The sequence below is a fragment of the Zootoca vivipara genome, chromosome Z1, assembly GCF_965207765.1.
Source record: "Zootoca vivipara chromosome Z1, rZooViv2.hap1.1, whole genome shotgun sequence".
NCBI lineage: Eukaryota > Metazoa > Chordata > Lepidosauria > Squamata > Lacertidae > Zootoca > Zootoca vivipara.
In genome coordinates, this window is record NC_142583.1 from 75,311,408 (window position 1) to 75,322,430 (window position 11,023).

The 11,023-nt window shown below is 59.2% G+C and overlaps 1 protein-coding gene across 1 annotated transcript; it reads right to left on the reverse strand.

The window, feature by feature from the left end:
- Nucleotides 1-456: 456 nt before the first annotated feature.
- On the reverse strand, nucleotides 457-5,722 carry LBX2 (ladybird homeobox 2). Its single transcript, XM_035134577.3, has 2 exons — nucleotides 5,376-5,722; nucleotides 457-1,726 (listed from the first exon to the last, which is right to left on the reverse strand). The coding sequence occupies exons 1-2, from the start codon at nucleotides 5,692-5,694 to the stop codon at nucleotides 1,254-1,256; spliced, it is 792 nt and encodes a 263-aa protein (XP_034990468.1). The 5' UTR covers nucleotides 5,695-5,722; the 3' UTR covers nucleotides 457-1,253.
- Nucleotides 5,723-11,023: the final 5,301 nt, after the last annotated feature.

Here is an 11,023-nt window from a genome sequence, read left to right on the forward strand (position 1 = left end):
CCCTCCCAAATTGACAATTACAGGGCTGGGCCAGGCTGTAACCACCACCTCCACCCCTGTTCCAACCAAGCCCCGAAGCCCCTCCATTTAGCAGCGAATCCCCTGCGGGGGCCACGTTCCCAGCCCCTCTTCCTGTGCTTGAGACAGACTTGGGGGGGGGGCTCTCAGAGGCGACTCCCCTCCACTCGTGGGAGCGTCCTCTCCGCAGGAGATCCATCCGTCGTGGGTTGATGGTGGGGGGAGACGCTCCCGTCTTCTCCTGCGACGCCGCCCTCGCCCACCTTCCGGCCGCGACGCCGCCTGGCTCCGGGACTGCCCGGTTCCCGGTTCCTCAGTCGGCCTTTCCCTTGAAAGTTTGTGTCTCAGGCTACCGGCTCCCTCTCCGCCCGGATTCCACCAGTGCCCACCACCACCCGCCCCAGTTCTTCGTAAGCTGCTGGAACCTGGCATCCGGTGTGTCCTTTTATTCAAAATATATACACGCACACACGACCGAGAGAACCGGGAAACTGAGGGTGGGGTGGGGGTGCGCGAGAGGCTGGGGGAGCTGCCCCCACCCCAAACTGGGAGGAAAGGCAGCCCCCCTTCCCTAGAGGGCTGGTTCCTCGCGGAGTCGCCACCAGAGCTCCAGGCCCAGCCGCCGGGGCCCCCTTTTGGAATGTGCTAGATGCGGCCTTCCCATAAGACCCCCACCCCCACAGTCCCCTGTTTCCTCCGGGTGGGTGTCCCAGTCTGGACTCGTGGAGGAAAGGCAAACAGCAAGGGGACGGGGACGGGGGGAACTCGAGATCACAGCAGGGACCAAACGACGATTGAGAAATAATGATAATAATAATAAAATTAATCGAATTTTTAGGGGGAGAAATTGCACCAAATCTTCCACGTCAGTGAAGGAGGACGAGATATTGGGGTGGGGTCAGCTGGGGCCAGGAACGGCCAGGAACGGGGGGGGGGGTTATGAGGTGCAGGCTATGGACGACATGCAGGGCGGGGACGGGGCAAGGGATGAATGGACGGGGCGGGCGGATAAAGATGGAGGGAAAGCGGGTTGAATGGAATCCTGGGGCGTCAGGGAATTGGGGTGCAGGACGTCGAAAGTGGGGGCTCTGTTATTGGGCTGGGGCGCCCTCTCAAGCCCCTTTGCTGGCAGTGAGGCGGGAGAAAGAGAGGGAGGTAGGCTATGGGGTCCAACGGTTCAATCCCCCGTCCCTTGGTTCGATGCTGGGGGAGCGGGCTGGCCCCGCGCGAAGCTCTCAGTCCCCCACGTCGATCTCCTCGTCCTCGCCCTCCTCCTCGTCGTCGTCGTCCTCGCCGTCGGAGAAGGGGTCCGTGGCGCGGAGCGAGGCGCCGGGCGAAGAGGGGGGCGAGGCGCGGGGCAGGCTGCCCCCGCGGGCCCGGGCAGGCTGAGGCTGGGGCTCCAGCTCGGGCATGCTGGCCAGCTTCTCCAGGGCGGCCGGGGGCAGCTTCTTGAGCGACTCGACGTCGGCCTTCATCTCCTCCAAGTCCCGCTTCAGCTTGGCCCGGCGGTTCTGAAACCAGGTGATGACCTGCGCGTTGCTGAGGCCCAGCTGCGCCGCGATGTGGTCCCGGTCGGCGGGCGACAGGTACTTCTGGTAGAGGAAGCGCTTCTCCAGCTCGTAGATCTGGTGGTTGGTGAAGGCCGTGCGCGACTTCCGACGCTTCTTCGACTGCTGCCGCGGCCCGAAAGCGCCCAGCGGGTCCCGGCCTGCAGAGGGAGGCAGATGAGAAGGATGCGCGGTCAGCTGCCCCCGCTGGGCATTAGTGCCAGCGCCCCCCATCCCGCACCTGCCCTAGCCCAGTCTGGACGGAGTCGCCAAAGAACCTGCAGCCGTCGGGGCGACTCCAGAGCTACCCCACCAGGGCTGGAAGGGGCGGCGGGAGTCTCTGCTTCCTCTGCCTGGAGGCCTGGGAAGGCCTCTCGCTGTGCCTTCTGCTGGGTTGGGAGAGACCTCTTCCCCTTGGGCGCAGGAAAGCGTTATACTGGCCGCAGGGCGAGACCCGATGGTGCGGTGCGGTGGGAGTGGGGTGGGGGCTCCCCTGAGAACGATGGGTGACATATAGCTTAACCTCCCCGCCCCGAGGCTGAAGCGCGGAGCGGGAAGCCCAGGGTTGCTAGCGGGACACGGAGCATCTTGGAAAACCCACGGCATCCCCTCTCTCTCCCCATTCAGTCAGGCGGACCCAGTTCCAGTGGGGACGGAAGGGCGAGTGAAGTAGCACAAAGAGGGACTGTGCTGGGCGGCCGCCGTTGTTCAAAGGCGCTGATAACATTTTGTTGAAAAGCAGACTCTGCGAAGCGCCGACCATTTGCTCGCTCGCGCAGCGAAGTCAAGGCGGTCAAGGCGCCGACCTTTGTCCCAAAGAACTGGGCTGGCGTGGGGGCAGAGTGAGAGAGAGATAGAGATTAATGTTTGGCACCAATCTGATATTTGGAACAAAATTCCAGATCAATGAATAATTGCTACAGGTTTATCCTGAAGTCAGGGTGGGGATGATAATAATAACGATATAAAAACAACAACAACCACCGCATAGCAGTGATATTTTCTTTCTTCGTCCTGTGTGATGGGAAAGGAGAGCGAAGGTCTCCTGGTTCTATTTTCCCATTTCTCCTTTCCACCTCTAAGAAAGGCGCGCAAGAGGCAGTCACGAAACCAAATGGCTGTTCTGAAGGGCGGGCGGGACCCTTGACCTCAGCTGCTGGCGGGGCAACCCTGGCCGCCCCCCTGACCACCGCCAGAGGACAAGAAGTCTTAAGGACGAGCCGGGGAGTGACTAGACCAGGGACCTGCCCGAGAGCAGGCGGCGGTTGAGCCCGCGCGACGGCCTAGTCTAGAATTAAAACGATTCAGCCCACAGCAGAGAAGCCCGACGCCTCCAGGAAACCCTGTGACCCCTCACAGAATTAATCCGTTTGAGTGAATCCACAGGATCGGGCCCTTCTCTTCAGGATGGGCTCATCCAAACTAATAGCCATTTGACACTAAGCGCTCTCAAATCCCGCTTTCCTCTGTGGCTATTTTCGCATATGCTGCTCAATTTTCCCTTTCCCAGGTCTGAAATCCGAATTTGTGCAAGTGAACTGTTTGAGCGTCCTGCGAATACCTTAGAAAAGCGTCACTTGTGAATGGTAGGATGGAAAGTGGGACAGAAAGAGAAAGTAAATGCATTTCCATGCGCCGGAATTTAATTTCAATTTAATTTATTGAGATTCTGTTCCTGCGCATGATTTCCACTTCAGCTGTGGAAAATGCAAGAACGTATTAAACTGAAAGTTTGAAAGTGCCCTGGAAAAAAATAGCAACAAGCCTGGATTTGAAATGGGATTAAATTCTCTTTCTGTCCCACTTTCCACCCCACCATTCACAAACGACGCTTTCCTAATCTTTGTTGTTTCACGATTAGAAGGAAAACACCCGCCGCCTCCCTCGCCCTTGGCTAGTCAGAATTTTGCCCGAAGGGCGCTGAACGGGACCTGGTGAGGCCCGGCTAATTTCACAACGCAGGGGAAAAGAGAGTTTCACGGGCTCTTTGGAAAAACTAGAGGAACTCAAATATTACCCATTTTGGTGCGGGGAGAGAGTCGTCTGAAGCATGCTCGCTCATATTTATATTAAGTTGAAACATGGTTTTGGAGAGTTGCAAGCAATTTAAGCTGAAAGACTGACGAGGAATATCCGAAGGAGGAGTACTTGACGAGGAGTATCTAAAGAAGTGTGCATGCACACGAAAGCTCATCCCAATGACAAACTTCGTTGGTCTCTAAGCTGCTACTGGAAGGAAATTTTTTTATTTTTTGTTTCGACTACGTCAGACCAACACGGCTACCTGCCTGTAACTATCCACACAAGAAATACGGGAAATTGTAAAATATAAAGAATATGATTTAATATAATTAATTTGAACTAATTAATATAATGTCCGATTGCGCCTCTCCAAGTGGCTCTTTGGGTACCTTTGAGAAGCGTTGAGGAGAGACCGGGGCCTTCACTCGCTTTTCGCCCAGGAAACAATTGGGGGGGGGGCTGACTATTCGGAAGCGTGGCTCAGCAAGGAACAACCTTCCTGAATTCGGGGCACCGGCGGAAAATTGTTTGCTCGGCCTGAAAGGTTTCTAGCCGCGGCGACAACTGGAAGGTCCAACTCCCCGGAGAAGTGGAGGCGAAATGTTCTCTCTCACTCTCAGTAACATTTTTTAAAAGGGGTGGCGAAATCTTTTGAGGAGCCGGATGTTAAATGGCGGATTTTTTTTTTTTTTGTGAGATGGGGGTCCGGGCAGGGCCGTGCCCACTTCGATTATCCGGTCGTTCTCCAACCGGCTCGACTCCCGGATTTCTCTCCTGGACATCGGAGCAAACGGCCCCGAACAAACTAGCGCGTTTCCCTTTCTATTGGGGCCCTTTTTCGGCGTTCATCCTTCGGCTAATTTGACTAGATAGTGTGTCTCTCTGTGTGTTGCAGGGGCCGGAGGGGGGTCACTTTACAGAAGCAGAAGGCAGAATTCAATCGCAGGCGTGTGAAACCCAGCAAGGAGAAATTATAGCGCGCGGTAAACGAACCCAGCCGCCGCCGCGGACTTTAGCACCCGCCAGAAACGAATTCGCGCCGTTTAGGCCGGTGGCATTTTTCTTTCTCGTCGGGCGGGACCGAAAGAGAGAAAACGGTCTAGTTTTGAAAGACCCAACGCGGCAGCCATTTGCTGTCCTCAGAGCGCAGGCGGTTTGTGTGTCGGTTCGCGGTCTGGACTGACTCTGCCCGTCAAGTGGAGCCAGCGGGACAGATAAACAAATCCAGACCGCTGACATAATATTGACTTAACCGGCTGCGGATTCTTGCGGGGCAGGAAAAAAATGATTAGAAAGGCCAAAGGGGAGGAAGCGGCGTTGGCGTTTGGGGGACCTTGTGGAAAGAGGGCTGGGCGGACAAGCCCTTGGCCTCGGACGCCGCTAGACCTCCGCATCAGGATATCCGAAGGAAAGCGGCGGATGAGTCTCTTCCTCGCCTCCGGGAGCTCCGCGCTTTTCTCGGGAAAGTGGGGGCCACGGCGGCTCCTTGGGACACCCGCCAGCCCCGGAGGGGGCTCCTGGGCTTTCCAAACCGCGAAGGAGGGTCCGAACCTCGCCCTTCGCTTTGCCCGATAAATCTCCGGACGGGAAGGGCAGGGCCGCCGCTCCCTCCGCTTCGCAGTTCAACAGTCCCTCCAGCAGCGTTTGTGGGAAGGTGGCCCCCGGGTGCCACCTCATTACCGAGCCTGCCAAAGCCCCTTGGCCGAGAGCTACCGAGGAGGTCACCCCTCGGAGCGGAACAGGCAAGCGCGGCCCTCCTCTCCCGCTAGCCCCGCGCCGGACCCTTACCTTCGGCCGCCTGAAGCACGTTCACCTCGAGCCCCTTGAAGGTCTTGCTGGCCAGCTCCTCGAGGGCGCAGAGCGGAGAAGCGGGAGCGGGCACGCCGTTGCGGGGAGGTCCGGCCGAGCCGGCGACCTTGTCCAGCAGGCGGGCGGCGGGGGCTTTGCGCGCGGAGGGCTTGCTGAGGATGTCCTCGATGCTGAAGGGGGTCAGCGGCTTGTTGGAGTTGGCGGGCGGCGGCAGCTGGTCCAACGGGCTCCGGCGCCGCTCCTCGGTGGCCGGCTGCGGCAGCGCGGGGGCCGCCTTCCCTTCCTTAGCGGAGGTCATGGCCCGCGGGAGGGAGGCGGGAGGGAGGGGGAGGGAGCCCCCCAGCTTCTCCTGGAGCAGGGATGGGGCTCAGCACCCCCTTGGGGTCATGGTGCTGCTGCTGTAGATCCCCCGGCGTTGTTATCTCTGCGCGCCAGCCGTTCTGAGCCGCCCCCTCCAGCTTTGAGCGCGGAAGCTCCTCTTCTCTCCCCCCCCCCGCCCCGCTGCCCGCTGGATCCGAGCCTAAGAGTAGAGCGGCGCCGCACAAGAGCCCCCCCGGCCCATCCCCCTGCCTGGCCTCGCCCGGCGCGGCTTGGGGAGGGGGCGTCCCGTCGGGTCTTCCTTGCCTCTGGCCGCCGGTGAGCCCGTTCAGTCCTAGCCAAGTCCGCCCGGGCGCTCCAGCCTTAAAGACGCACAGGCAGGGCCATCAATTGGGCACCCGGGTAGGAGGAGCCAGCGCGGAAGTGTTAGCAAAGTTTCAGAGGGGGGAGCGAGTAGGGGGGGGACGCGGGGAGGGGAGGGGGTCCCCGCTTCTCCGGCCGCCTTGCAGAAGCGGCCACCGCCCGGCGGCTCTGCCTTTGCTCGCAGGCCTGCCTGGGGCCTCCCTCGGCTCCACCGCTGAGCTGGCGGCCCCGATCCCGGGAGCAAAGAGGCGTCGCGGGAGCGGTTAGGCGGCGTAGGCCTGCGCCAGGGCCCTGACCCAACAGCTTCTCCGGCTCCGCTAGCCGAGGACAGCTTCGGCCGTGAAGCAGCGCCTTCCGGGCTGGCCCCTTCTCGGCTTATCACGCTGGGCCTGGCCTCTCCAGCTCCCGGTATGTGTGCTCCGCGGTGGTCCCCGCTCCTTCCAGACCCTTCCACCGCCCCCTGCCAAACTGGATGTAGATACAAGAAGGGCAGCTGGGGTGGGCGATAGAGGACCCTGCCTCCCCCTTCGGGGCTCATCTCTGGCAATTGTCTTAAGCTGCCGCAAGTGTCTCTGCTCAAGGAGCCCCCTGAGTTTTGGCATTGTCTCTTCGCCTCCCACCCCCACCCCCACCCCCACCCCCGCCTCTCTCCAGCAGCTTTATTGAGCCGCCTGGCCTGGATCGGGTCTGCTTTGGAGGAGAGGAGCATTCCTTAACCAGCATATGGGGCGCCCTTTGTGGCCTTCCCCTCTGGAGAGATACCGGTAGTCACCCTCCCTCTAGTGCGGTTCATAATCGCCAGTCGCCCTTCTGTGTGACAAGGATTCTTCCAAGCAGGAGAAGCGCCAGGTTCTTCCGGGGCCCTCCGGCTGCTTCTCCTTCGGGCGGCGGAGACCCTCCTGCTAAATATCCCTCGGGGGTTTGTGGCAGCCTCGCTTATTGTTCTCGGGACTCTGGTTTTACCTGTCGGCGCAATTACGCACAATTGCAGCGCCTTCACCAGCTTGGCGGCCCCGAAATAGCCCCGCGGGGACTTCGGGGAGAGGTTCCTCTTCCTCCAGAGCCAACAGAGCGACGGAGGGGTTTTCCTTCGCTTGGTGTAGGGAAAGGAAGGAAGGAAGAGAAAGGCAGGCTTCGCACCCCGCGAGAGCCACTCCACGCTCTCCTTCGCGGACGCACGAAATTTTGTTGCTGCTGCAGTTGCTGAAGATGTGCTTTGTTATTATTACTGTGACTATTGTTGTTACTATTCGTAGTAGTACTATTTTTCGTGCTATTGCTGCTTTTATTATATTGGCCACCCTCAGGTTCCCCTCTCGCTTAGCGCCGGCTCCGGATTGTTCAGCGGGCGTCCTTGACGTGCGTGGCCCGTATAATCCGAGACTGGCGGGACGCTGCCCAGAGGAGCCGCGGCCTCCGCTCCACGTTTGCCCCTCGCGTCTCCTTGTGTGCCCTCCTACGGGCCCTCCTTCCCACCCATCGAGGCCAGCTTAGGGTCTTCTTCTTCCCCCTTTCCGGCCCTCCGGTTCTTTCCCTGCGCTCTTGGGAGTGAGCCGACTCGCTGCCCCGCCCGAGGTGCAGGGCGGCTTCGGCTGCATCCCAGGGACTCTGGTGGATCGGGCCCTCCGGCTGCTTGCCTCGCCGCCTGCGGCCCAGCTGGGCGCTCCGCGAGGCCCCTTCGCCACCCCCGCCGCTAATGCAAGGCAGACGGGCAACATCCCCGTAAAGGGAGCCATAAAAAGCGGCTCCCCCCCCCAAGCGCTGTAAAGAGCATTTCAAAGCCCCCTGCGGGTCGCCTGCTGGGGAGGGGAGTCTGTAGACAGGCTGGGCGGCCCGACCTCCCCCCGACGGCTAGCCCGGCCTCTCCGGAGAGAGGGGCCTCCATGGGGTCCCCCACTCCCGTCCAGGATGCACCCCGACTATTCTAACCCCCCCTCGACTGCCTGGAGTTTTATAGCCTCCCCAGTTCTAAATGGCCCATAAAAGCGCCGCGTCTGGGAGTGATTAAGGCCCGCAGCGCGGGGCTTTGGGCAGGTTTTGAGTTTCACTGCCCGGACCGGCCGTAAAAGCCTCATACAAATAGCTCCATGATCCCGCACGCTTGTAAACCCCCCCTCTCCTTCCCTCCCTCCCAGCCTGTCCCCCTCCACAGCCAGCTGCTGAGAGGCCAGGCCCGTCCTGTCCAAACCTCGGGTTCGCCTGTGCGCAAAGGGCTCCCGGTGGACGCGCACCGAGGGCCCCAGCCCTGTAGCCGGTCGGACTCGGCCGGAAGGAGGCACAAGACCCCCAGGAAATCCAACAGAGCAAGCGGGAAAAGGTTGACAGGCAGAAAAAGAGGGAATTGGGGCGGTATCTCAGAAGGTTACGGGGTGGGGGAGGGCAGGAAAATTCCTTCCTCCGGTTCACAATCATATAATTGTAGAGTTGGAAGGGACCCCCGGGGACCATCTAGTCTAACCCCTTGCAATCCAGGAAGCACAACTAAAGAATCCTTGACAGATGGCCATCCAACCTCTGCCCGGAGGACTTAGCCAGTGGGCTGAAGAGAAATGGAACATGGACCTCAATATATCCCAGAGCCACCTCACACCTCCGGAGAAAGCGCGAAAGGCCCAGGAGAAGCCGGCAGCCCTCGCCACGGGCCGGCAGCCTTCCGCTCGCCTTCCGCATCCGCCCTGTGACCGACTTCCACCACGTTCTTCGCCCCAAGCCAATCCATAACATCATATTCGGTTCTAGTTAAAGGTAGGTAGCCGTGCTGGTCTGCCGTAGTCTAAACAAAATTAAAAAAAAATCCTTCCAGGAGCACCTTAGAGACCAACTAAGTTTGTCATTGGTATGAGCTTTCGTGTGCATGCACACTGCTTCAGATATGCTCATACCAATCAATGACAAACTTAGTTGGTCTCTAAGGTGCTCCTGGAAGGAATCTTCTTCGGTGTGGGCGCGCGATTTATGGGAAAGTCCTAAGAGAGTCGTTCGTCCTACAAGCCGTAGTCTCTGCCCACACCGAAGGCCAGAAGAGGCCGGAGGAAAGAATAGGGAAAGGGCGGATGCGTTCACACGAGACACTGCAAAACACTTGCGGGGGGGGGCTCTCTGGCTGTGTGAACGTGACCACTTGCCACCGGGCATTCAGAGCCAGCAGCCCTGTTGCCCGCTCCTCCAATCACTCTGAAAGGCGACCATAAGGCGCCTGTTAGCCAGAAACCCCGCAAGATTCACAAGTCGCCTTTTGTTTCCCATTCCTTTCCCAACATTCATGAGGATAAAAATGGCTCCGGGTTTGTAACAGGAAGGTACAACCTCCGCTGGGCAGAATGCTCATTCGCATGATAATCGCCGCCCCGCAAGAACACGTCTAGACGTTCAGTTTACAGGCCTGGGGCACGAGGGTCTCTGAGGCTAACTCCTGGCCAGCGGAGGCAGTGAAGGTCCAGCCGACTCGCGTGTCGGGCGCCAGAGCTGCGGGCCTGATCTGTGAAAGAGGTTCCCACGCCCCGTCTCCCAGTCCCGCGGTCCCCATTACCCGACCCTGCATCCTGACGGCCAGGTGGAACAGCAGGTGTGAGGCGCAGGCGGCGTCCTGTCCTGCCGGCGCCTGAAAAAAGCGCTGGCTGCCGGGTCGTGGCTTCCCAGGGCCAACCCAGGAGAGGCCCAAGCAAGGCCAGCTCCTTCCCGGTAGGAAAGAGGTTGGACGGAGCCGCCATCCACCCCTCTATCGTCTCTTGCTCCCTTCTTTAATCTTTTGCTTGTTTTAGGTTAACATAGAACAAAGGAAACGTATGCTGTATAAGATAAATATTAGGAAAGGTGGGAGGAATCTGTCAGGTAAGGGGATGCGGTATGCTCTTTCTAGAGCTGTAAGGGTTTGGGGAAATTTTTTTAAAATTAAATAAATAAAATTGTCAGCTGCAACCCGAATAAGGCAGGTAGGTAGCCGTGTTGGTCTGCCGTCGAAATAAAATAAAAATAAAATAGACAATGACAAACGTAGTTGGTCTCTAAGGTGCTACTGGAAGGAATTTTTATATTTTATTTTTATTTTGTTCCGAATACAGTAAGGCAGTTACATCCCCCGCCGTTTTTCCGGTTGCATTTTCTTCTCGGCCCAGCCTTCAAAGGAGGATCGGCCCCGATTCTGCCCCGGCGTTCAGAACGCCCCCTAGATTGTCTGTGGCTGAGGTTCCGCTCCTTTTGCACGAACCCGGTCGGTCTCCTGCTCCCCATTTCCCCCCAAGAAACCCGAAGACGGGCTCCGGGCTTGGCTAGGCCCCAAACCACCCTTCGGCGCCATTTCACGTCGGGGAAAGGTCTCTCGGATATCATCGAGGCAGAATCAAGGAAAGCCCGCCGGCGGGCTATGTAACCGTCGCGCGCAAAGCCACGTACCCCTAAAACCCCAGAATGAAAGCAGGAACGCCCGGCGTAGAATCACCTCGGTATTGCGGGGTGCAATGCAGTGTGGTAGGGGGGGGGCTCCTCCGTCTAGAGATTCTCTCCCCCCCCCATGGTTCGGATCAGGCCCAGCGCTTACAACAGGTGAGGAAGCTCCTCCCGCGGATCCCAAGGCTTCCACCCCGAATAAATTCGCTTCTTGCGTTAGAGCCCCCACTCTATAGCCCTCCCCCGCCTGTTAAAAGTTTTGCCCCACCCCGGAGCCGAAATGGTTAAGCGCAGCTGTCACTCAGCGCCTAGCGGGCTGCGCGCCCCTCCGCTCGGGGCCTTTAATCCCCGCTCGTAGTGATAGATGGGCCGTTTACACGAGCGATTAGGAGCGGATGGAGCCCGCCATGGCCACAGCCGCGCGGGCGGGCGGCCGAGGGGGGGCGCGGATCGGGAGAGGAGAGCGCTCCGCCAGATGGTGACTTTCATGTCGGAACAATCCCCAGCGCGTCGCCTCATCTGCTTTTGCTGAGGGAGGGGAGCCTGGAAATTGAAATTTG